We start from the raw sequence: 27,915 nt of genomic DNA, 5'->3' as shown, positions 1-27,915 counted from the left end.
CAAGATTGTTCAATAAATCTAAAAATTGCGGTTTAATATCAGAAAGACACTAACGAGACGGCCAAACTTTGGCGACAGCGACACAATAAACAACGTTTTCATGTCAAAACGTGACGTATCACAGCTTTCTGCGACCTGCTGCTTTGAGTACAACCACAGCTTTAGGTTATTTACATATACTGCAGAAGGGCGAGATTGTTTTGTTCTATTTTCATTATATTTGTCAATTTAGTTCATTATTATGGATTTGATATGAACAAAATAAATTATAAAAACATATTAAAATGTGAAAAAAATGAATACAATTTTTGCACTCACCAAAACGGCTGTTATCTGCATCGCACTGCCGTGGCTCAAACTAGTAAGTATCGATATCCAATCACAGGACGCGTAAATGTCACGTCCAACGTGAGGCCAGCTTGATGGCCTTACTGACACAACTCGTGCTCTGATTGGCTATCGCAGCTGTCAATCAACTGTATTTACCCGTTACAGCTCACAGACGCCTGAAGGCAGATTTTATACAGCCTGGCAACATAAGATAGCTGAATTCTTTTTTTGCATAGATATCTTTATTGAGGGCATTAAAAAAAAGAAAAAAAAATAAGATTTACAATAACAATATAATTATCAATATTTCCCCCCCTTTTTTTTAACTTTTCATAACATTAATTAAACCAAAATAAATAAATAATAAGAGAAAAAAAATAAGAAAAATAGAAAAATAAATAAAAAAGGGAATAAATAAATAAATAAATAAATACAAATAAAGATAAAGATAGCTGAATTCTGATTGGAGGAAAACTTTAACCTAAAAACAACAGCACTGGAAGGAGCATGAAAGAATATGAATATTTGTAGATATTTAGGGAAAGATAAATAAAAAATGTAATTAACCTTTATCGTCATTATGATCATTGCTCTGTTACTACGAGGTGGAACAGGGATGGATCAGCACAATTGAACGTTATCCATGAAAACAGTTGCATGGATCACAACAAAGTGGAAAAAAGGTGCAAAAGTGGCGGATCAAACTGGCTGTGTGAATGGAGCTTAAGAGACCGACGGGGCCAAATAAAAAACAAGAAACAAGAATAAATCTTAGACCAGGCGTCGGCAACCCGCCGCTCTAGAGCCGCATGCGGCTCTTTAGCGCCGCCCTGGTGGCTCCTGGAGCTTTTTCAAAAATGTTTGACCTTTTTTTTCCCTGTTTTTCTTCTTTTTTTTCCTTTATTCCTTCTTTTTTTTTCTTTTTTTCTTCTTTTTTTCCTTTTTTTCTCTTTTTTCTTCCTTTTTCCTTTCCTTTTTAATCTCGACATTTCGACTTTTTTCTCAACATTTCGCCTTTTTTCACAAAATTTTGACTATTTCCTCGACATTTCGACTTTTTTCTCAACATTTCACTTTTTTTCCCTTTTTTCGTTCTTTTTTTTCCTTTATTCCTTCTTTTTTTTTCCTTTTTTCTCTCTTTTTTTTCTTCCTTTTTCCTTTCCTTTTTGATCTTGACATTTCAACTTTTTTCTCGACATTTCGACTATTTCCTCGACATTTCGACTTTTTTCTCAACATTTCACCTTTCACCATTTGCCTTCATTCTAAGGCTGATACAAGACTTTTCATTTTTTGCGGCTCCAGACATATTTGTTTTTTATGTTTTTGGTCCAATATGGCTCTTTCAACATTTTGGGTTGCCGACCCCTGATCTAGACGGTGTCGTAAAAGTGACCTAACCTGTGGAGGATTCTCCGAGCTAAAAGTTGCTTCCTTTGTAGATTATTAATTATTATTTTATCATTTTAGATTAATGTTTTCCTGAGTAGGTAGTGGTTCATGAAAGAAAATAAAGACATGAAGGAGAAATATCCGTAATCCTGAGCAGACAGACCTGCTCTTTTCTCTCCGTAGTAACGAACACAAACTGATTTATTGATACTGATCTGAATTAATTCCTGCTGTAATTATAAAAGGTACCATTTTATTAGTCTTTTTTCTCCCGTATTCTTAGGTCTTCCCCGTCTGCCTGCTCCTACCACGACTGTCTTTCCTGCTTCTATGTTTATAGTTTGCCTGCGCACTATTTTTGATCGCGTGTCAATCAAATATTTATGAGGAAACGCCGATGATTCCCCGAGGGTTGCTCGGCTTTCACCATTTGTTCTGCTTTGTGACGCAAAGACATGCAATGGAAATTCGCATAGTACAGGCCCGGGGAGGGATTGTTGTTATTCAGACGACACTCACACTTCATTATCACTAACAGGATGATTTACAGGCATCACAGATCACATTGGAATGTTTGTTTCTTGTTATTCATTTTCACCTCATTTTGGTGAAGTGCTGCAAGATGTTAAGATATAAAGAGCAGAAGATGAATGGCTGCCAATGATGGAGACACTGATGAGTCAAAGGAGGCTGTGCAATTGTTGATAGTCTGTTTTGAAGCTTAACATTTTTTAAGTCAAACAAAGCAAAAAATAATTTTAGAACAATTACATTTGCGCTAATTTTTTTGTGTAAAACAAGATCTTTTTTTATACTTTTCCAATTCAATCCAATCCAATTTTATTTGTTAAGCACGTTTAAAACAACCACAGCTGACCAAAGTGCTGTACAGAATAAATTACAAGATAAAACAGTTTTTTTTTGATAAAACTATTTTTTTATTTTTATTTTTTTTGTATTTGCTTTACATCAACATTAAAAGCGGCAAGACACAATTAAACATTAAAGGAGCTTGAGGCCGGATTGTGGCAAGATTTATGAAAAAAATCCGTATACATTTTAAGTTTTCTAGTAATAATGTCAGATGAAGCGTTCCAAACCCAAAAGAATGATTCCTCTAGTGTATCTCTGCTGCTTTATCTATTAATGTGTTGTTATGTATTGGTGTTTTTTTGTTAAAATATCATATGCATGCACCATGTTGTTTTTTCAGAAAAAGGAAAAAATAAATAAAAATTTGATCACAAAAAAAAAGATAAAACAGCTCCAGACATAAAATGTTAAATAAAATAAATAAAATAAGTTAAAAGACATAAAATAAAAGGTAACAGTCGTACCATCGATCAATAAAATAGGATAAAATAAAAGATAAAAGAATACAATAAAGAATAAAAGTCTAAAATAAGTTAGTAAAGTCTTTAAAAGTAAAGACTTTTGATTAATGATGTCGTAAGGCAAGTTTATTTATATAGCACAATTCAACACAAGGTAATTCAAAGTGCTTTACATCAACATTAAAAGCGGCAAGACACAATTAAACATTAAATAACAAATAAAATGAATGAAAATGATAAGAAAAGAGGTAAAATAATAAAAGTAGTAGAGTACAGCAGGTACATCTCATTGTTACAATGGCAAGAATTCCATTTCTATACAGTCAAAACGTACAAAGGCCGGGTCTTTGTAGGATAAAATAAAAGATAAAAGAATAAAATGAAGAATAAAAGTATAAAATAAGTCAGTAAAGTATTTAAAAGTAAAGACTTTTGATTAATGATGCCGTTGCACCTGTAAAGAATTTCCTCTTTCAGCATAAATTAGCTGCTCTTAAGTATCCCTAGGATGTTTACGATATTCTCTTCCCAAAGAAGATAAAAATAAATCAGCCTTGATGAAAATTCATCAGAAGGTTGGAGCCCAAAACAAAGCTGGAGCACTTATTTCCTTTATTTCCGCTATTCTTTTTTTGTTGATCACATTTTTTTTGCATTTGTCCAAGTGTGCAAAAGCCCGACTGGAGACAGTCCCCAAACTCGATGGCTCACGCCTCGCCCCCACGCCTTTCCCGGCCCTCTTATTCATGCAGGCCCCCGAACGTAAACTCCATTATTTCCCATTGGCCCAGACGAGGAAACAGCAGTGTCTAGTCGATGGGATGGATGTATATATTTATACCTTGTATGGAGCCAGATTCCAGCCGACTGCGGTGACGCACAAAGCTAAAAAAGGTCCCATTTCCTGGCCCCAACTCAGGAAGCGAAGGAAAGACCTTGGCTCCAACCGGGTTGTGCAACAAGGCTCGTGGACACTTAACCATAATAAACATTTCTTCTTAACAGAGAATAGATGGAGAGTTGGGTGGAGGGGAAGAAAAAAAACAGTAGTAAAGGAGAATGAGAGGGATGGACAAACACAAGAAAACACACACACACACACACACACACACACACACACACACACACACACACACACACACACACACACACACACACACGCTACAAGGCTGACTCACCTCTGTGTTTTTAGCAGTAACCAACAACAATCAGGCCTGAAATATATGGGCTCAAATTAATGCCATAAGTATTTTGTATCTGTATATAAACTTTGTACTTGTAGAAATATTTTGTGCGTGTGAAAAAAAATAGTTGTACTTGCAAAAAATATTTGTACTTGCAAAAAAATATTTGTACTTCTAGATACAAAGCTACAAACTTTTTTTCAAAAGCTACAAACTTTATTAAAATTAAATATATTATATTTGGTGCCTAACTGTTTCCCAAGTATATTAGTGCGTGTGTGAATGAATAAATGAGACGTAAAACGTAAATTTCTTTGTAGAAAGGTGCTTTATGAACATAAGTCCATTTACTTGTATTAGTTTACAGCCCAGTCTTGAACATCCAATATGGCGGCGACGTCAGTAGGCGATGCAATGTGCTGATTGGCTCTCCAGAAACGCTTTGAAACCCGTGCCAAAGATCGCTGATTGGCTCTTAGTATTGGCACGTCAAAACACTGCCAAAACTCGTAGTTGTAAAAAAAGTTTGTAGCTTTTGTAAAAAAAAGTTTGTAGCTTTTGTAAAAAAGTTTGTAGCTTTGTAAAAAAAAGTTTGTAGCTTTTGTAAAAAAAAGTTTGTAGCTTTTGTAAAAAAGTTTGTAGCTGTATCTACAGGTACAAATATTTTTTGCAAGTACAAATATTTTTTTCACACGCACAAAATATTTCTACAAGTACAAAGTTTATTTACAGATAAAAAATGCTTATGGCATTAATTTGAGCCCATAGAAAAAAACTTCACGAGAACCCAAACTAGTTTAGCCATGAAGAAACATGTTCATGCTTTTTTGAAGGAGTTATTGTCCTGTAGTCTATTGTACAGAGGAAAAAAGAAGAAGAAAACAGATCTAGTAAAATACTATGTATAATCGAGCCAAACAGCTCTCAGTATATTACCATAAGTTTTTGTAACAAAAATCTTGTAACCTTTTCTTCAAATTCCCTACCAAGAAAAATACAAAACATTATAAGGCGATAACTATACGTTTTTTTCCCTCAATTTATATATTTTTGTTTATATATTTCTGATTCTTGAACTAACTGGGTGGTGTTGTGTTTTTGCAGGTAAACAGTACATCCAGAATTACAATTTATTGTAATCAACTTAAGGAGAATATCCACGAGGAAACCATCCCCACTCAGACCGAGGAGCTGGTAAAGTGGGCAGAACAGAGGTTTGAGGGTGTGACTTCATTCACCACTGTTCGGGATCCAAAAAACATCTCAACAATAGCCACACAAGGTGAGACTTTTTTAACCTGGCTTGTCTAACGATTAGGCCTGTGTTGAAAAAATTGATTTCCCAATTCTAAATCGATTCTCATATTAATTCCTAAAAATCGATTCATATGTCTAAATTTTTTTTTTTATTTTTATTTTTTATTTATTTTTTTATTTTTTAAATTATTTATGTTTTTTTTTTCATCATTACGTTACAACTTTTGGTTATTTTTTTGTTTATCCCCAAAAAAGGAATGTTTTGTTGGACACGAGAATAACTGGTGCCATGTTTTTGCCTCTAAATATGTTTATGAAAAATAGGTATGAAAACATTAAAGCTTTCAGTTATACAGTAATTGCATAAATTGTCTATATTTCATTACTTTATATACTGTCTTGGGGTTACATTTGCAAAACATGCTAAAAACCAAATGCTCAAAAATTAAAAACCAAAATAGACCAAAAATGGAACAAATAAAAACCGTCTGTTTCCTCCCTGGATCTGTTTGGTAATTCTGACCCACATGATGTTTCTGTTTCAGTTCTATCAGCATTCTGGGATGTGATTGGTCCTTACAGCATCATTAGCTGCAATACTTGCTGTTTAATCTCAATATAATACTAGTAGTAATATTTTGCATAACTACAGTCATATAATTCATGCAACAGCTCAAAAAACAGTTTTAATAACACTAACCCAAATCAATATCGGAATCGAATCGAATCAAATCTTGATAATCGATTCTGAATCTTAAGAATCGGAATCGAATCGATACTTGACATTTGAATCGATCCCCAGCCCTACTAACGATTCACTCATGTTTTCGGCTGCATTTATGGACAGAAGGGCAGAAGTCCTGGTAAAAACAAGGGAAAATGTCATCTAAGATGTCATTTCTAATGAAAGACAGGGTCATAGAATACTAAAATACTTCAAAACAGGGCTGTAAAGGACTTTTTCTCTGCCTTAAAGTGTTTGACACGGTGCTTTTATCTCTGTATCTGCATCTCTGTTTAGTCTGAACAAGTCTAGTTGCTAAAGAGAACAAAGTAACTGCAGGAGTCGCAGCATCCCGCTCACCTCTTACATGTGCTGATCCAGGATGGATGCTGTGCTGTTTCCAGGGCTCTCTACATCACATTTATCCTCACTAACTTTCTCTTTCCTGAAATTTGCTCTTTGTGATTTAGCATGAAAACGTTGAATTTTCATGAACAGAAATTCTGTTACTGAATTTCAGTCATGAAATCTTTGAGTTCCAGTATTTTATGTGCATTTGTCAAGACTACAAGATGGATTATTTTTTTTATTTGAATTAAAAACATTACAGACTAGTGAAAGATACTGGAGAACTTGACGTTTGTAGCATCAGGCGTTTTCCACTTTCTTGTTATTTTTTACCTTAGTGGCAAAACATGATCTTTTGGTATTGAACTTGTGATGCAGTTACCAAGTGGAAATATATTACATTTCTCAGTAATACACAGAGGTGGGTAGAGTAGCCAAAAATTGTACTCAAGTAAAAGTACTGTTACTTCAGAATAATATGACTCAAGTAGAAGTAAAAAGTAGTCATATAAATAATTACTTGAGTAAAAGTAAAAAAGTACTTGGTGAAAAAACTACTCAAGTACTGAGTAACTGTTGAGTAATGTCTGATTTATTTTTTTAACACAACCATTCAAACAGACACAAGTACAAAATAATCATCTTCAGGCAAATTAAATCAATAAAATAATAAAGTAATTAAAATTAATAAAACATTTAAAATAGCTTAAATTAAAATAATCTTCAAGTAAATTCAAGTACTCTAATAAATAATAAAATAAATAAAATAATAACAGAATGAAAAAATAAATTAAGCACAAGTAGCACAAAACTTCAAGCCTTTGTACTTTTCTTTTTTAACCAGCAGAACTAGAACAAACATGAACTCATAGAAACTCTGTGTGTGTTTGAGTCTGTGTAAATGTGACAAAACATGCAAAAACAAACATTTTCCCCAAAGAATCATCCAGTGATGTCATGAGATTGACGCGTACGCGGATAAAAGGGATAAAAGAAAAGTAACAGCTCAACGTAGCCTAATGTAGCGGAGTAAGAGTAACAGTTTCTTCTTCACAAATCTACTCAAGTAAAAGTACAAAGTATAGTGATTCAAAACTACTCCTAAAAGTACAACATTTCCCAAAACTTACTCAAGTAAATGTAACGGAGTAAATGTAACTCGTTACTACCACCTCTCTGTAATATATACGATTTACCAGTATCAATATCAATCAGATGTGATGGCTAATTCCAATCACCAGCCAATCGGTTGGTGAATCTCACAGATTTCTACATACTGTATTTATCCTCTGGGCTGTATTTCTTTCCATTTATTTATTGTATTATTGGTGTTACTTGCTGATATTTGGAGATAGGAGACTAGGAATTATGATCCAACTGTGGAGCGCCTGTAGCTTGTAGTCATGCCATGTCAGCAATGTATCCAGATATCATGATCCAGTGACTCAGCAAAATCCATCTTGGGGCAAATTTTCTGTAGCGACACCTCATGGCCTGAAAATGATTACTATTAGAGTAGTGCTGGGCGGTATACCGGTTCATACCGAATACCGGTGTTTATTTTTCTTATGATATGAATTTTTCATTTACCGTAATACCGGTGAGTATGTACAGTAGCGTACACAACTTTGGGAGCGCCGCACGGCGCTACGTTCCGCCGCGCGGCGCTACGTTCCGCCGCTGGACACTGTTTGTGAGGGGACTGTGTAGCAGTAGTGATGCACCGATTGTTCGGTAACCGAAATTGTTCGGCCGAAAATGGAGAAAAAAAAACACTTTCGGTGTTCGGTGGAATAAGTGAGAAAAAAAACGAACAATTAATAACGGCGTTGTAATATAAGGAAATAGACTGGCCGCTCCCGTAACTGTTGCACCACAAACATAAATCGTTGGCCAACCAAAAAGTAACCACATAAGAATTTTACCTAACATTCACCAGGAGGTGGAACCAAAACAACATAATGCTGGAAATTAAAACATGTTCAGTTTTTTATGTTCAATAAATATTTTCTACCTTGTAATTTTGTAAAAGATTTTTTTCTTTGAAAAGCATGCCTAAATCAAATTTATTTGATTTATGCATCCTCCTCATGACAGTAAAATAGGCCATTCTAATAAGCCAATTTACTGCAGCAATTCCTTTCCAAATCATTAGAAAATGTGGTTAACACCCAGTTGTGCATGAAAAAAAAATATACCGTGATATACCGTGAAACCGATATAAATTTGAAAAATACCATGATATAAATTTTTGGTCATACCGCCCAGCACTATATTAGAGTTTATAAAGTTGTTTTCATCTACTCTGTGCTTTTTTTTCTTCTTCTTCTTCTCATTTCGACCACCTGCAGCTTTACATTCCTGTTCCCGGTACATTTTAGAGAGCGCAGGCCTCCCTGTATCCAAAAACAGCCCTAAAGAGCAGAGGGAAGATATGTGTTTTAGTGCAGAGTGAACTTTCCCTTCACCGAGATATCGGAGCATATGACTGAATATTTGGAGAGCAACGCCATGCACAATTGACCACTGATGCCGAAGAAGGAGGCGCAAAGACATTATGATACAAATTGAACATTCATGGATGACTAAAGGGCGGACATTAAGGATAATATGAGATGCTCTTGCCATCAGGGATGGCAGGGGGTTGCACAATTATTTCCCAGCAAAACCTCCAAGGGGGTAGTCTGAGCCAAAGAAGAGCCTTAACAGGCACTAAGAGAAATAAACACTCGACTAAACACTTGCTTTTATGTCCGTTTTTGTCAACGTTTTGAAGAATTTAAGTTTTTATTGTTCATTTGATTTCTCTCCCATCTTCAGGTAGGGCTGGGGAGCCGTTGCATGAATTATATAGTTCTGCAAAATATTACTACTAGTATTATATTGAGATTAAACAGCAAGTATTGCAGCTAATGATGCTGTAAGGACCAATCAGCTCCCAGAATGAGATAGAACTGCTTTCAGAAACATCATGGGTCAGAATTACCAAACAGATCCAGGGAGAAAACAGAGGACGTGTGAAATCGCTTTTATTTTTTAACACATTTGGTTTTAATTTCTTCCATTTTTGGTCTATTTCGGTTTTTAAATTTTGAGAATTAGGTTTTTAGCATTTAATGCAAATGTAACCCCGATACAGTATATAAAGTAATGAAATATAGACAATTTATGCAATTATAACTGAAAACCTTAAAGCGACACTACGTAACATTTCCGCCTTAATATCATATTTCCAGAGTCATTGTGATGGAACATCAACTTCCAACAGGTTTAATGAACCTCTGTCATGGTCTGAGGGGTCTGTATCACCTTCACTGGCACTATGTAACTTTGAGGAGCATGGTAGGAACCCTGCCACACTAAAAAACTACAAATCGTTACGACTTTGACTGCTTTACGGCATACGTCACTTCCCCCTCCTTCCCGATTCGCAGTCGAGACGAAAATGGGCGGGGCTTGGAGCGCAGAGCTCAGGAGAAGCTGTTGCTACGTTGTGGCTGCAGCAGCTCCACATAACAGACGTGGGGAAAAGATCCTAATGGTTTAACTTTTCAACGGTTTCCTGCTCGGAGGCAGAACCACGGAGACCAAGTATCTGATATAACAAAGTAAAAGAGTGAAAGAGTCGTCGGCTCGCTTTGGATCGCGGCTGTAACGACCAAACACACAGTAAAGCCTGATTTATGGTTCTGCGTTAAATCGACGCAGACCTACGGCGTACGGTGCGTGTCACCGCGTACCCTACGCCGTAGGCTCTGCGTCGATTTAACGCAGAGCCATAAACAGCCTTAAACCACAAACACTCACACAGACGGGTCGGATCAAAACACGGGTTTTATTCCCCACTTCTCCAGCTAAACGCAGTTACTGTCCAGCTCTCTGCGGTGTGATTAACCCCAATCTTCAGATAAAACTAGTTTGTTGAGGAAAAAATATTAACTCTTATTTGTAGCTGCAGAGGAAAAAAATAATCTCACGAGGAAAACTAAAATAATCACGCCTCAGAGCCTCTTCAGCATAAATATAGCAGTCAAAAAAAAGAAAAGAGAAGAGTGATACAAAACATGTACTGTATGTTGTACTATGATACAAATTTATTGAAACACATGGCTCTTCAGTAGGGATTAATTATTATTATAATTAATAATAATTATAATTAATAATAATTAATAATCATTATTTTCTCCATATACCGCTCCCTGGCTTCCTTGTTTAAGGTATCCCGGTAAATTCCAGTTCCTTTCCAGCAGTTTAACATCTTTTTTTTGCGTTCTTTCTGTTCACTTGGTGAAACAGAAAAGCGTCCCGTCTTATCTCATCAAAACAAATGCAGCGACGGGACAGGAGTTTTCCGGTAGTACGCGCTGGTGCTCATGGGAAACGTAGTGTTCTTTCTGGTAAAATACTACCGCTTTTGTCCAGAAGATGCCGCCAAACTCAGAAAAGCTGAAAGTTACGTTGTGCTGCTTTAATGTTTTCATACCTTTAAACTAGGGCTGGGCGATTTTGGACAAAAATAAAATCCCGACTTTTTTCTCTGAAAACCCGATTTTCGATTTCGATTTTTTTGGTAAAACTACAAAAGACAATGGAATAAATTGTAAAAATGGTTTTATTAACAGTAACCCAAATCAATATCGGATCAAATCGGATCGAATCAAATCTTGATAATCGATTCTGAATCTTAAGAATCGGAATCAAATCGATTCTTGATATTTGAACCGATCCCCAGCCCTAGTTAGGGCTGGGCGATTTCGGACAAAAATAAAATCCCAATTTCTTTCTCTGAAAACCCGATTTTCGATTTCGATTTTTTTGGTAAAACTACAAAAGACAATGGAATAAATTGTTTCAAATATTTTATCTTTATTTTTAAAGAAAAATAGCACACAAATGTCCCTATCGGGAATGAAGTGCAATTGAAAGATACTGTAAATCCTCCTTGAGTTTAGTAAAGTGACAACATTTACAATTTTCTTGACCAAACAAAGATGACTAGACGAGCTCTGTCTGTAATGCAGCCAGCTGCAAAAAAGGAAAATCCATTTTCCGATTTCCCTTTTTTTAACATCGATTGTGATTAATAAATCCGATTTAGATTTAAAATCGATGAATCGCACAGCCCTACTTTAAACATATTTCAAGGCAAAAACATGGCACCAGTTATTCTTGTGTCCAACAGAACATTCCTTTTTTGGGCATATACAAAACAATACCAAAATTTGTAATGTAATGATGACAAAAAATAATCGATCTTTAGACATACGAATCAATTTTTAGGAATTAATATGAGAATCGATTTAGAATCAATTTAAAATCCATTTTTTTTCAACACAGGCCTATCTTCAGGTCTGTGGGTGACAGATTAAAATGAACAACCCCCTCCGTCTTAAGCCTATGTTGCTTTTCCCCTCATTTAAATGTCTTGCTGAAATTATGCGGTCAGATGGATTTTTGTGTACATACACGAGGAACTCCTGCAGAAAAAAGCCACAACGTCTCTGCAGGAGCTCAATTTGGTCCAAGCACTCCCACTCTAGACGCTGGCCCTGAGATAAGCCATTTCATTTCTCAATATGTCTCCTCTGCTTTGGTGTGGAGGGGTGATGCCGTTATGTGAGGTTCATTTGGGAAAAACTGTATCTGCCCACATCTCATCACAGTGTTTTGAAATAAAAATGCAGGTGAGCGCGGTGTCTCCTTGGACTAATCTTCCAGCATCGTCCAGAGCAGGAAGGATACAGTATTAATGTCTCTGCCAAAGCAATTCAATAGTCTGCAAAGTGTTACTTTGTGAAGCTCCTGATAAACGGCGATAGACTCTTCATGTAATCACTTGCCAAGATATATATATATATATATATATATTTTTTTTTTTTGGACAGCGCCTGTCTCTTTCCTACAACGGAGTATTAGGGCCAAACAAAAAAACAAAAAAAGGAAATTACGAGAATAAAGTCGTAAAATTACGAGAATAAAGTCGTAAAATTACGAGAATAAAGTCATAATATATTATAAATATATAAATATAACTTCACAAGATGCTCAATATTCCTCATTTTAACACAGGGAGAAGAAGCTCTTCCTGTTAGAGTTCTCATAAATTATATTCTCATAATTTTACGACTTTATTCTCGCAACATTACGACTTTATTCTCGTAATGTTACGACTTTATTCTCATAATTTTACGACTTTGTTCTCGTAATGTTACGACTTTATTCTCATAATATTACGACTTTATTCTCGTAATGTTACGACTTTATTCTCGCAACATTACGACTTTATTCTCGTAATGTTACGACTTTATTCTCATAATTTTACGACTTTGTTCTCGTAATATTACGACTTTATTCTCGTAATTTTACGACTTTATTCTCGTAATATTACGACTTTATTCTCGTAATTTTACGACTTTATTCTCATTATATTATGACTTTATTCTCGTAATTTACAATTTTTTTTGTCTTAGTTTGGCCCTAATACTCCGTCGTACTTTCCAAACGGTTTTCAGTAAAGAATCCCTCATGCTTTCTGTAACACACCCTTCGGAGAACCTTTTGGCACCTTTGCCACAACCGAGACATAAAAACGCTATTGTGAGCGCTCCAGGTTTTTTGAACCGTTGGCTCCTTTCATAACAAGCTGTTATGCAAGTGGAAGCCTGTGTGTGTGTGTGTGTGTGTGTGTGTGTGTGTGTGTGTGTGTGTGTGTGTGTGTGTGTGTGTGTGTGTGTGTGTGTGTGTGTGTGTGTGTGTGTGTGTGTGTGTGTGTGTGTCAGTTATGGTAACTGTGAGGACACAGTTTTTTTGTTCCTCTAATAATTAAGGAAAATGAATGTTTGTGGCTTTACAGGAACGACAGATGGCCCCCGTAAGTGCCTACTTGAAAACGAAGATTCATCAAAGAAGCACTTTATGCAGATTGATGCAAATTGGTTCCGATCCTGCATCCCTCTGCAGCAGAGGACCGGTGAGGAAGAGCTGCACGTCATAAACATCCCGGAGGATTCCATGATCCGGTAAGACTCGCTGTCTAGTTTCTCCTGTTTATATATTGCTTTTATTTGTTGGCAAAAGATGATGTTTTACTACTCTCCTCTTCACATGACAGGAACGTTTCCCTGCGCGTGGATACGCTGAAGACCAGTGTGTTTCTGCGAGGCCCTCAGGGCACAACATGGACCATCCTCAACCCCCTACACACCAAATTTGGTGTAAGTTATTAACAGGATTGATAAGATGTAGGGCTGGGTGATATATCGAGATTTTAATATATATCGATATATTTTTCAAACGTGATATGGTACGAGACAATATCGATTATATCGATTATTTAAAAAAATTTTTTTTTTTTTTTTTTTTTTTTACGATTTTGATATACATGGATTAAAGTTCTCCGTACTGGGTACGGATTTCCGTCCTGGGGATTTTTTTGGGATATTTTTTTATGAGATCAGCGCAAATCCGACAAAAAATATGAACACCGGGGTGTCTGTAGCGCCGCGGTGACTTGTCGAACGGCGCCCACTGCAGTCAATCAGCTGTTGGCTGTGCACACACAGTAAAGTTCTCCTCTGGTTTTAGATGCACGTAACCTGACACCTAATAACTCAGCCTAGGCTGAGTTATGGTTCTGCGTCAAAACGACGCCGTGCCTACGGCGTGTGGTTGGCTCTTTTCTACGTTTATGTGTGATTTTTTTTTATTTTGTTTTTTTGCACAATAGTTGTCCTTATCTCTTTGATTCACTGTGACTGGAAAAAGTCGGATAAACCATTCAGAAAAAGATCGCTAAATAGCGGTCGCGGGGGGTACTGCACCAGGGTTTCCGTTGTCCGGTAATTGCCGGACTTTGTCCGGTAAAATATGCCGGTATTTTATAATCTCTCCGGTCAAAATGTCCGGTGAAAATACTCACTGGGGCTGCGGGACTAGGGACTAGAGTCCCCGGGAGTACCGCGGAGGGACACGCCGAGCCCCGGTGCCGGGAGGAGCGCAGCTGCGCCGACATCCACGTGTGCGTTGATTTATGGTTCCGCGTCGCACCGACGCAGAGCTTACGGCGTAGGGTTCGCGGCGACGCGCACCCTACGCCAGACCCTACGGCGTAGGCTCTGCGTTGGTTTGACGCAGAACCATAATTCCAGCTTAAAAGTAAACAACATGCGCCCAAGTACCCGTGCATGACAGGCAGACACACACGGGGAGAAGAGACAATTTCTTTAATTTTTATTTTTTTTTTTAAAACTTTATCCTTATGAACGCAATTGTTATATACGGTAGTCCAACTTTCCTTATTTTAATCAGAACACTTTCTTTTTTCCTCTTCGGCGTGGAGTAGTGGGCTTGGAGCGGCAGCCATCGGTTAGTTTTTTCTTTTTAGATCCGAGGCTTTGCGTAGATGGTGGCTTCCGCAACTTTCAGGCGCTTTTTCTGCGCAAGCAAGCTTTATAGATGAGGCCCCAGGACTGTTACGGCAGTACCGCGCAGTAGTAGGCTACTCGGTGCCGGGAGCCGGGAGGAAGCGGAGCTGCGGCGCCGACATCCACGTGTGCGTTGATTTATGGTTCCGCGTCGCACCGACGCAGAGCCTACGGCGTAGAGTAAGCGTCGCTGCGTACCTTACGCCGTAGGTTACGCGCAAGCTTCTGCAATATTTATTTATTTTTTGAAGTTAACTCACAGGAATGGATTATAAATTAACGTTTTCAATTGCAACGGAAAGAAAGAAGGATATGATTACAACACGTATGGTCTACCTTGTAATCCAAACTTGCAACCTATCCTTCCCCCTGATGGTTGAAATGACTAAATTTAAACCACCGGGGGGGGGGGGTCTGAAAAGGCTTTCCGTCCTGGGATTTTTTTTTGCTTTAATCCCTGGATATAGCTTATTTTGGGACAAATTGACTTGAATGTTTAATTTGAGATTTGCACAAATGTTGTGTTATTTGCACAACTGTCAACCTCAGTGGAAAAGTCTGCCTGTTACTGTCTACATTGTATTAATTGCACAGGGTACTTTAATTTAATTGTTATGCAGGAAAGGGATATTTGTTTTATTTTATTCAAGAAGCATTTTTATTCTATATATGCAGGCAGTTTATTTTTATTTCATTTGTTTTATAAATTTTGATATTGTGCAGACCTCTGTTAATAAAGGAACCTGTGTGACATTTGGCACGAGGCTTTGTATTAAAACTGACTGTTTTTTTAAGGGTTTGCCTCAGAAAAAAATGAAGCTAATAGAGATGCTAACAGAGATGCTATGCTATAATGCTTTGGGAGAAACCCCAATTATGGCACAGAAAAAATATCGATATATATCGAGTATCGCCATTCAGCTAGAAAATATCGAGATATGACTTTTGGTCCATATCGCCCAGCCCTAATAAGATGTCACTATTGTGCAATACAGTTGCATGGCACGTGTATATCGACTGATTTTGAACCTCTCTTATGTCTTTACAGTCTAACAATGACATCCTGCTGCCCACCCCAGCTTTCACATCGAGTATTCCCCCGTCGTATACGGGGAAACTGAGCGGTGACAAGGCGGTTGAGGTGCAGAGGATGGCTTTGCTTCATTTCAATACAAGCAACTTCACCAGCTATACTGAAGTTAAAGCGTCCAGCTCTGCTATTTTCCTGATTCTTGGAAAAGAACTCAGCTTTTCAGGTGTGACGACGAGCAAGACAAAGTATTTCTAGTAGATCAAAAGCGCCAATATTACTATTGCTACAATATTACTATTGCTACAATATCACTATTGCTACAATAATACTATTGCTACAATATTACAATATTACTATTGCTACAATATCACTATTGCTACAATATTACTATTGCTACAAAATTACAATATTGCTATTGCTACAATATTACTATATTACTATTGCTACAAAATTACAATATTACTATATTACTACAATACTATTGCTACAATGTTACAACATTAATATTGCTACAATATTACTATATTTATATTGCTACAATATTACAATATTACTATTGCTACAATATTACAATATTAATATTGCTACAATATTACTATATTTATATTGCTACAATATTACAATATAACTATTGCTACAATATTACATCATTAAAATATTACTATTGCTACAATATTACAACATTTCTATTGCTACAATATTACAATATTACTATTGCTACAATATTACTATTGCTACAATACTACAATATTACTATTGCTACAATATTACAGTATTAATATTGCTACAATATTACTATTGCTACAATATTACAATATTTATTTTGCTACAATATTACAATATTACTGATACAATATTACTATTGTTACACTATTACTATTGTTACAATATTACAATATTACTATTGCTACAATATTAAAATATTACTATTGCTACAATATTACAATATTACTATTGCTACAATATTACTACAATATTACTATTGCTACAATATTACAATATTTATTTTGCTACAATATTACAATATTACTGATACAATATTACTATTGCTACAATATTACAATATTACTATTGCTACAATATTACAATATTACTACAATACTACTGCTACAATATTAAAACATTACAATATTACTATTGCTACAATATTACAATATTAATGCTACAATATTACTATTGCTACAATATTACAATATTACTATTGTTACAATATTACAATATTACTATTGCTACAATATTACAACATTACTATTGCTACAATATTACTATTGCTACAATATTACTATTGCTACAATATTACTATTGCTACAATATTACAATATTACTATTGCTACAATATTACTATTGCTACAATATTAAAATATTACTATTGCTACAATATTACAATATTACTATTGCTACAATATTACAATATTACTATTGCTACAATATTACTATTGCTACAATATTACAATATTACTGTTGCTACAATATTAAAATATTACTATTGCTACAATATTACAATATTACTATTGCTACAATATTACTATTGCAACAATATTACAATATTGCTACAATATTACAATATTGCTACAATACTATTGCTACATTATTACAACATTACAATATTACTACAATATTTCTATTGCTGCAATATTACAATATTACTATTGCTACAATATTACAATATTACTATTGCTACAATATTACTATTGCTACAATATTACAATATTACTATTGCTACAATATTACAATATTACTATTGCTACAATATTACAATATTAATGCTACAACATTACTATTGCTACAATATTACAATATTAATATTGCTGCAATATTACAATATTACTACAATACTATTGCTACAATATTACAACATTACAATATTATTACAATATTTCTATTGCTGCAATATTACAATATTACTATTGTTACACTATTACTATTGTTACAATATTAAAATATTACTATTGCTACAATATTACAATATTACTAAGCTACTATCCAGACAGCAAATGTGTGTTGAGATATCATCAGAAGTGACGTTAAGGAGGAGCATTATTCTTTGTTTTGCGTTTCAGGAGTCACACATTCAGAGCCGGTCATTCCCATGACAACTAACCCCCCTCAGCAGATGCCTCTGCTGATGCAGCTGTATACCTCCCCAGACTACCGTTTGCCCCTTGACCCCAACACCAAAGTGCAGAGTGACAGGAGGATATACGCGGAGGTAAGAAAGAACACTTTACCTATCCAGTTTGCTTTTAATTCTCATTTAAACCGAAAGCCCTATTTACTATTCAGTGTAATGCGAGTCCCATTAAAGGGGTTGTATCGTAAATAATTGTACTTGAGAGCCAGGTTGGAAATAAAACCCCCACCCACCCACCAAATGTGGATTATTATTTTTGATTTATATTAACCCAGCAATTTTGACATTCAGAGAAATATACTGAATCCTGTTGGCCTCACGTTACACAGTGGGTTACCACGGCAACACATTGTTGCCCCAGAACATCTCTTGTGCTGTAATCGAAAAGGAGATAAGACCAAGCCATCAGTTTATTTCTACTTCTGCACGTTGGATTGTACAACACTAAAATTACTTTAGTTTGCTCTTATTAGGGCCCGAGCACTTGTATCTGTAGGAATTGTTTGGTTTTTTTTCCTCGTTTTTATTTTTCTGATGAAATGAGGGCCTTTTTGCCCCCTAAACGTGCCCCAAAAGTCACCAAATTTTTCACACGAGCCAGGCCTGGTGAAAATTTTGATATTTAATGGTTTGCATTAATGGGCGTGGCCTAACGGCTCAACAGCGCCCCCTAGAAAACTTGGTGCCCCAAGCCCCACAATACGGTTTGACGTACATGCACGAAAATCGGTACACCTGTATCATGTCGCAACTTAAAGAAAAGTCTCTTGGCGCCATGGCCGAAACCAAACAAGAAGTCGGCCATTTTGAATTAATTGTGTAATTTTGCCGCAATTTATGCCATTTCTTCGGCCGTTAATGCGGCCCGAACCGTAACGAGCACCCAGGTGTGTTATACATCAAAATGTGCGTCTACATCCTGCGACAATGTGCATTACTTTTCTCAGTCAAAAGCGTTACCGTGGCGACGCTAGACGTCAAAAAGCGTGCCCACCCTTCATCTGATTGGTCCATATTTGATAGTTCCTATTTTCTGCCATAACTTTTGAATGGTTTCACATAGAGAGTCATGGGTGGTGTCATCGGACTCGGTTTTGACTCCTTCACCTTAATTGGTGTAAATTATCCCCGCCCCTTCTTCCCGATTGGTCGATATTTGATAGATCCTATTTTCTGCCATAACTTTTGAATGGTATGACATACTGTACATACTTTTTCCAAGAAACATTGGGTTTTCTTTTCTAAACCAGAGGAAACTACTTAAAACATGGAGATTAAGGATCTTTGTTGGATCATTTTGTCTGGTTTTGGTCAACGAAAATGAAGACCCATTTAAGCAGAGTTTTTATTTTGTAATCCACATTTTAGTCTCGTTTTTTTTCCTCTATATTGCATTACATATTTAATTATCGTTATCATCACATGACCAGCATTGTCGTTGCATCTCGTTTTCCTCAGGTGATAAAGGTTTGTTGACGACCATATTTAGTCATAATTTTCATTGACGAAAGCAACTTTAGTGGCGAGTGGAACAAAAAAGGCTAATTTCCAACCCTGTTTGAGAATATTCATGTGTCTGAAGTTACGACCTTCTCAGAATGTTGTTTGGGTTTAAGTCCGAAAATATGTCACCTACTTAGCGGTTCAGATTTGTCTCTCGTATCTAGACATACATGCTGGATAGGGCTGCAACGATTCTTCGATGTTGTCAACAAAAATCGATAATCAAAATTGTCGACAATGAATTCCATTGTCGACAATTGTCGACAGACGTGTTTTTCCAACGGAGTGAGGCGTCTCACTTCAATACAATCTCTGCCGAGAGTCGTGCATGCGCGCTAGCGTCTCTGCCGAGCGGTAGCGGGTAAACAATAATGACGGCGGCCCGTCCTGTAGCAGCTGCGCGTAACAAAACTTCTAAAGTTTTGGAGCCTTTTAGCCTCGATACGGTAAATAAAAAGATGACTTGCAAGGTTTGAAAAGCCGACCTTGCTTATCACGGGAGCACGTTGGTAATGCACAAGCATTTGAAGAGAAAGCACGTCAGGTCTGGGTGACGAGTTTCAACAAATGATACAGTTCAACCCAGAGCACGTCCATTTACCCACTTGATACAGAAAAAATATGAGACGTTTTATTTTATTTTTTATATAACACATTTGCCTGTCCTTAAAAAATGAAAAATAATGGATAGATGTTTATTTATTCATGGATTTATGTCTGACTGATCAGTGTGCCTGTCCTTGGTTTTAAATAGGACATTTTATTAACTTTTTGTATGAACAGCGGCAAAGTTGAATAAAATATCTACAGGACTGTTTCAGAAAATTAGAATATTGTGTTCTTTATTTCTTTATTTTCTGTAATGCAATTAAAACAACAAAAATGTCGTACATTCTGGATTCATTACAAATCAACTGAAATATTGCAAGCCTTTTATTATTTTAATATTGCTGATTATGGCTTACAGTTTAAGATTAAGATTCCCAGAATATTCTAATTTTTTGAGATAGGATATTTGAGTTTTCTTATGCTGTAAACCATGATCAGCAATATTAAAATAATAAAAGGCTTGCAATATTTCAGTTGATTTGTAATGAATCCAGAATGTATGACATTTTTGCATTACAGAAAATAAAGGACTTTATCACAATATTTATATAATTATATAATTTTTTATATAATTTATATAATTCCTGTATTTTTCATTGAAGTAGCCATCTTTCTCGTGTTTATTATCATTTGCCACATAATTAAAGCCACATACTAAATTTAAGAAAAAATTACTAATTATCCGATTAGTCGACTAATCGTTTCAATAGTTGGTGACTAGTCGACTATTAAAATAGTCGTTAGTTGCAGCCCTTATGCTGGAGACGCTGGGGATCGAACCACCGATCTCCAATAAGGGCTCGTCAAGCATCACATCTGAGAAACTGTGCCAAATTAAAGTTTTAAGCATCAAACTATGCCGTCAACCCAACGCTCCTTCCTCAGCTACTATCCTAATCCACTTGGAGGTTTGATGGAGCAATTACAACGGACAGATTTAAACTCTTTCCATGTTATTTATGTCGGGAGTAATGAGCCACATTCTACAGAGCAGATCTTTCTCAGGACCCCCGCATTCCCAAACACCAACATTTTTTACTAAACGGACAGCGTTACACAACAAATCCTGGGCTTTAGAATAAACTTCCTGTGAGTTAAAAAGAGATAAAATCAGCTCTGTCTGACAATTGAATATACTCAATTACAGAGTTTAAATACCTCTGATCTCAGAGTTGATCTTTTTCAGTTAAACATACACATACTTACTATACACTTAAGCTGAATGGAAAAGTTAAGTGATTTTTTCTTTAATTCAATCTTTACTTGTGTTAAAGTGCTTGGAAACTTTGAAGATGCAGCTCTTGTATTTATTTTTTTTTAATACGTCGCTAGGGCTGGGGATCGATTCAAATGTCAAGAATCGATTCAATTCCGATTCTTAAGATTCAGAATCGATGATCAAGATTTGATTCGATTCGATTCGATTCCGATATTGATTTGGGTTAGTGTTAATAAAACAGTTTTTTCAGCTGTTGCATGAATTATATGACTGTAGTTATGCAAAATATTACTACAAGTATTATATTGATATTTAACAGCAAGTATTGCAGCTAATGATGCTGTAAGGACCAATCAGCTCCCAGAATGCTGATAGAACTGCTTTCAGAAACATCATGTGGGTCAGAATTACCAAACAGATCCAGGGAGGAAACAGAGACGGATGAAATCGGTTTTATTTTTTCCCACATTCGGTTTTTATTTGTTCCATTTTTGGTCTATTTTGGTTTTTAATTTTTGAGCATTTGGTTTTTAGCATTTTTTGCAAATGTAACCCCAAGACAGTATATAAAGTAATGAAATATAGACAATTTATGCAATTATAACCTAACACTTTAATGTTTTCATACCTTTAAACATATTTGGGAACATATTGGGAAATCGATTTTTTCAACACAGGCCTATACGTCGCATCACAGTAATTGATGGCAAATTCAGCAAAGCTGCATATAAATTACCCCAGAAAACTCATGATGTTACAGCTCCCATGCTTAAAATATTGTGCATTACCTTTCTTACAGCAAACACAAAACTCAGTACATCACTTTTTTGATGTGAAAATAAGTAATAACTACATAAAAGTTGTTTTTCTAGAGCAGATCAACGCAGATTTGAACCTCCAGAGCAGCTGGCAACATGCTGTGCTGCAAGCCATTAGCGCTCCATAATAAAGCAGGAATAAAATGTTGTTACAGATGCACAAGCAAAGTGTACATGTCGGTACATCAATGAGACATCTGCAACACAGCTGAGTCGATACATCACAATGAGAAAAAGCACAATATACTGCTGGAAAGTTGGGCCCCAAAGAAAATAGTAGAGATGGAGAAACACGGGCTAATGGAAATCCTCGGTGGGGATTGGTGTCATTATTGAAGATGTGCTGATTGTGTCTGAAGCATATACTTCACCGGCTTTGTTGATTCTTTGTGGGAGGCTTTTATCTGTTGGTCTTGGACGGCCTGAAAGCATGCAGGATCAAAGCTTGTGTGGTGTCCTCTTTTTTGTTACGGAGTTCGAGATTTTTTCACTCAGAATACTTGGATGATGATGGACATTAAAGCAGCACTATGTAACTTTTCCACCTTAATATCATATTTCCAGAGTCATTGTGATGGTCCATCAACTTCCAACAGGTTTAATGAACCTCTGTCATGGTCTGAGGGGTCTGTATCGCCTTCACTGGCACTATGTAACTTTGAGGAGCATGGTAGGAACCCTGCCACACTAAAAAAACTACACATTTATACGGCTTTGACTGATTTACGGCATACGTCACTTCCCCCTCCTTCCTGATTCGCAGTTGAGACGAAAATGGGCGGGGCATGGAGCGTAGAGCTCCGCAGAAGCTGGTAAAGCGATCTTTTCCCCATGTCTGTTGTGTGGAGCTGCTGCAGCAACAACACAGCAACGGGTCAAGGCTGATTTATGGTTCCGCGTTAAATCGACGCAGACCCTATGGCGTACGGTGCGCGTCGCCGCGTACCCCACGCCGTAGGCTCTGCGTTGGTGTAACGCAGAACCATAAATCAGCCTTGACCCGTTGCTGTTGTGGCTGCAGCCGCTCCACACAACAGACATGGGGAAAAGATCACTAATGGTTTAACTTTTCACCGCTTTCCTGCTTGGAGGCAGAACCACGGAGGCCGAGGCCTGATATAACAGAGTAAAAGAGTGAAAGAGTCGTCGGCTCGCTTGGATCGCGGTCCGACCAAACATAACTTTCCTCAGTAAACAAACTAACACTCACACAGACCGGGTCGGATCAAAACACGGGTTTTATTCCCCACTTCGCCAGCTAAACGCAGTTGCTGGCCAGCTCTATGCGGTGCAATTAACCCCCATCTTCAGATAAAACTAGTTTGTTGAGGAAAAAATATTAACTCTATTTGTAGCTGCAGAGGAAAAAAATAATCTCACGAGGAAAACAAAAATATTGCTCACGCCTCGGAGCCTCTTCAGCATAATATAGCAGTCAAAAAAAAAGAAAAGAGAAGTAAGAGGGATACAAAACATGTACTGTATGTTGTACTATTATACTAATTTATTGAAACACATGGCGAGTCAAACATTTACCAAAGCAGCTGCCAAACACTCCTAAACAAGGTAGTAAAACGTGGGTTGTGCAGAACTGCGGCAGTAAATCCTTCTAAAGAGTGGCGCTCCGACCAGGAGCTCCATTCTTCAGTAGTGATTTCATATGGATCCAGACCGTTAATAATCATTATTTTCTCCATATACCGCTCCCTGGCTTCCTTGTTTAAGGTATCCCGGTAAATTCCAGTTCCTTTCCAGCAGTTTAACATCTTTTTTTTTGCGTTCCTTCTGTTCACTTGGTGAAACAGAAAAGTGTCCCGTCTCCTCTCATCAAAACAAATGCAGCGACGGGACAGGAGTTTTCCGGCAGTACGCGCTGGTGCTCATGGGAAACGTAGTGTTCTTTCTGGTAAAGCACTACCGCTTTTGTCCAAAAGATGCCGCCAAACTCAACAAAAGCTGAAAGTTACGTTGTGCTGCTTTAAGTGGCCTAGACAAAAAAACAAAACAACAAAACAATCAAACCTGTTGCTGACGTTTACAATTGATTCAATTAAAAAGAAAAAACCTGTCATGACTATATCTAATTCATAAAAAGCAGCGGATAAATTACATATGGATTTAATATGGAAAACAAGACAGTTTTACAAAAACCTCAATTGATTGAATGTTTATTGTTCATTGTTTATTGTTGGCTTTATTTCGACGACAACAAATCACCATCAAATTAAAAGCGTCAAAATATCAAAAAAAGCAAAACAATTTAACAGTCTCATCCAGAAATAAAGAACAGCAAAATAATGTGTTGGAGAGGGAACAGGGAACGCTTATTTAGTCCTGTTCCTTCCTCACAATAGCATATCATATGAGAATATAAAAATTAAACATTAAAGTAAAATAAGAAAATAAAGAAAAGACTAAATAATAACAAAAAAATGAATAAATACAACATAAACAATGAAGAAACAAAGATCAAGGCATAATGAAACTAGCCTCCTACAATATCCTAAACTCAAACATTTAATTTCCCAGTGACTTCTATGAAGATCCATGACCAGCCTTGAATGCAGGGAGTTACATTTGTACCTGTTGTAAAATGTCTGTTTTAAAAGTAAATACTAAGTGGCAATACCACTTATGACCAGCTGGGGGCAGCATATCCCAATACAGCTCATGTGACAGGAGCCCTCTAGTGGGAGAATGTGGTATTACTCAATATGTCGGCGTCTCTGATATTGGCCACGGTTACATGATGTTTTTTCATTCAGAATTAATTATTCCGAATTAAATAATTCAGAATTAAACTATTTTCCTTAGAGTTTACATGGAAATAGTTATTCCGAATTGAGGTTTTCATGGAAAACACGTTTGATCGGAAGTTACGTCTACCGGAAGAAAAACAAACTTAGCCGCTACAACTTTGAAAAGCTCACAGTTTTTATGTTTCCTGTTTCCATCTGTTCTTTTAATTATTTCCAGGTCCTCCAAGCTATTTATTAAATAAATGGTCTCTGCTCTTGACCAGCGTTTACTGCGTGCTGCCATTTTGAAACTTTGTTTGGAAAACAAGCCCAGCGCGGAATATAAGCGTCATGGAGACAGACGGGGGAGGGAACGAGCAGAAAGAAAGACCGGAATTAGGCCCCGTTTACACGGAGCAAAAACGGAGGCGTTTTCATGCGTTTTGGCTGTTCGTTTACACGAAAACGAAGCTCAAAGTCACCAAAAACCATCATTTCTGAAAACTCTGGCCAAAGTGGAGATTTTCAAAAACTCTGTTTTCCCGTTTGCTTGTAAACGGAGAGAAACTGAGATTTAGGCTTCAGAACGTCACATTATGAGACAGAAACGTCACCAGCGTCATGTGTGCGACCTGTGTTTACAATTTGTTTGGCCACCGTCAATATTTTCTTGTATTTGACCTGTTTTATATTCTAAAGTCACACTTAAAAGTAACTCCACTTCTCTGTCACTCCAAACGAAAGACTCTCGTTCCGTCTTGGAAGTAACTGGCACTCAAGGCTGATTTATGGTTCCACGTTACACCAACACAGAGCCTACGGCGTAGGGTACGCGGCGACACACACCGTACGTAGGCTACGCCGTCGATTTAATGCGGAACCATATTATTCAGGCTTCACACGTGTCATTTGTTGACGTTTTTTTCCAGGACTCTGATTGGCTAGCATGACTTTACACTTCTCGTTACACTGCCCCCTGTAGGTTTGGATGCGGGTTCGTGTAAACGAGGATATTTTTCAAAACGTAGAAGAGGAAATATCCGTTTTTGTAAATACCCGGCTATGTGTAAACGTGGCCTAAGTTTAATTTGGAATGGCCATTTTCATTCGGAATTAGGTGTTTACATAGTAATTTTTACTCATTTTAAATTTGATTTAATTTTAATTCTGAATTAAAGAGGAATTAAACTTTCCATGTAAACGCGCTCATAGATGGGCCTCAAAAAGCCTGGTGTTCAATGTATCAAAGTTTCTTTGCATCTTTTCCGTTAGATTTCGTCTTCAGCTTCCACACTTTTGCCGTCGACCGATGCCCATTTCACAGATTGTTTTGCTTTTCCTTTTCAATTAAAGTGTATTTTATTTGTTCTCCGTTTCCTGCAGATTTCTGGTCACGCTTTAGGGGACATTGTCCTGACTATCAAGGTGATCAGATGCTTTGTGAGCTCCAAGGGTTCCTGCCCCGTGGTTAAAGAGCTGCCCTTCATTCCCGAGGCCTGCCCCGGGAACTCCTGCTCCTACAGTTCCCGGCTCAGCTTCTCCCTGGACCAGCTGCAGGAACTCACCTCCACCTCCTGGGACCTGGAGTGCTTCGTCCAGCTCTGCCATAGTGAGGTAGGAACTCATCGAGATGCCCATTTACAAATAAAATCCAGTTCTGGGGCCTCATTTATAAAGCTTGCTTGCGCACAAAACAGGGCCTGAAAATGCGCAAGCCACCTTCTACGCAAAGTTGGGATTTAAAAAGAAAAAACTAACCGAAAAACCGGCGTATCCCTACGCCAACCCAGACCCTCCCGTAGGAACTTACTTAAAGGAGCATGAGGCAGGATTGAGGCAGGATTTATGAAAATAATCCGTATACGTTTTAAGTTTTCTAGTAATAATGTCAGATGAAGCGTTCCAAATCAAAAAGAATGAGCCCTCTAGTGTATCTCTCCTTTGCCTTGAACAGGTTGTGTGCTGCAATTCCGGTTTCGCTTTATTTATATACTATTTATACTTTTACTCTGACCACCAAATAATGTTGTTTTCCTGGCCTCCACCTCATCCACAAAATCTCGTTCCCAGTCTCCGTGAAATTTAGTGGCACGGTGGCTCGACACGTCTCATCATGCGTCTCATTCATCAACAGGCTGCAGGAAGCCGCTGCGCATGCTCAGCAGGCTCATTCATATGCAAATACTACTTTGCATTATCCAATAATGGTAAAAAGTGGGCGTGTAGAGGGCGGGATATGAGCCGAATTCAGCTGCGCAACTTTCCAGCTGGACTGTGTTTCTTTTGCGCCCGCCATTTTCGGCTTTTGGGTGTACGTGCACTTTTAGTGTGAATTCTACGCAGTCCATTTTAAATGAGGCCCCTGGTCTTTCAGCAGGAACCCTTATCTTATCTTATCTTATCTTATCTTATCTTATATAACTGACTCAGTAATTTTGGACTCACACGATTTTTGATATTTTTGCTCTAACTGAATCAACAATACATTCAAGTTACATTTATACAGTTAATCACTGCTTTTTTGCAGTACATTTACTCACAAATTGGAGAAATACTTTGTAAGCTTACAGTTGTAAAGTGTAAAACACCTATTTTCTTGGCCTTATGCTTGATTGAACAAAACATTACTACATTTTTGTTCATCATACTTTAAGTCTGTCATGTTCTTCCAGGATGCCCCCCCCCCCCCCCCCCTTTACCATAGAAACAGATCCTTTCATCATCCTCCCCTGCTGCTTTACATCCAGGTTTCTTTTTGTTGCCCGGCACCCCAGTGTGTTTCTTCCTTCTTTCATATTCTTTCATATTGTACCAGTCGACTGATTCGGCCAGTTTTTCTGCTCTCCTACCTCTGGTGACAGATTTGCTTTGT

At 37.1% G+C, this 27,915-nt stretch overlaps 1 protein-coding gene across 1 annotated transcript in view; it reads left to right on the top strand.

Annotated features, from left to right (window-relative positions):
- The window catches only part of eng (endoglin), a 117,650-nt gene that overhangs the window by 71,739 nt on the left and 17,996 nt on the right, over window positions 1–27,915 (top strand). Inside the window, exons 4-9 of the mRNA XM_061733575.1 lie at window positions 5,345–5,522; window positions 13,423–13,588; window positions 13,681–13,783; window positions 16,041–16,248; window positions 18,086–18,234; window positions 26,427–26,657. Coding sequence (XP_061589559.1) covers window positions 5,345–5,522; window positions 13,423–13,588; window positions 13,681–13,783; window positions 16,041–16,248; window positions 18,086–18,234; window positions 26,427–26,657 — 1,035 coding nt within the window. The remainder of the gene's footprint in view (window positions 1–5,344; window positions 5,523–13,422; window positions 13,589–13,680; window positions 13,784–16,040; window positions 16,249–18,085; window positions 18,235–26,426; window positions 26,658–27,915) is intronic.

Source organism: Cololabis saira, chromosome 11 (genome assembly GCF_033807715.1).
Source record: "Cololabis saira isolate AMF1-May2022 chromosome 11, fColSai1.1, whole genome shotgun sequence".
Classification (NCBI taxonomy): Eukaryota; Metazoa; Chordata; class Actinopteri; order Beloniformes; family Belonidae; genus Cololabis; species Cololabis saira.
The sequence above is the reverse complement of the archived record's forward strand: the minus strand, read 5'-3'. Positions and strand labels throughout refer to the sequence as shown.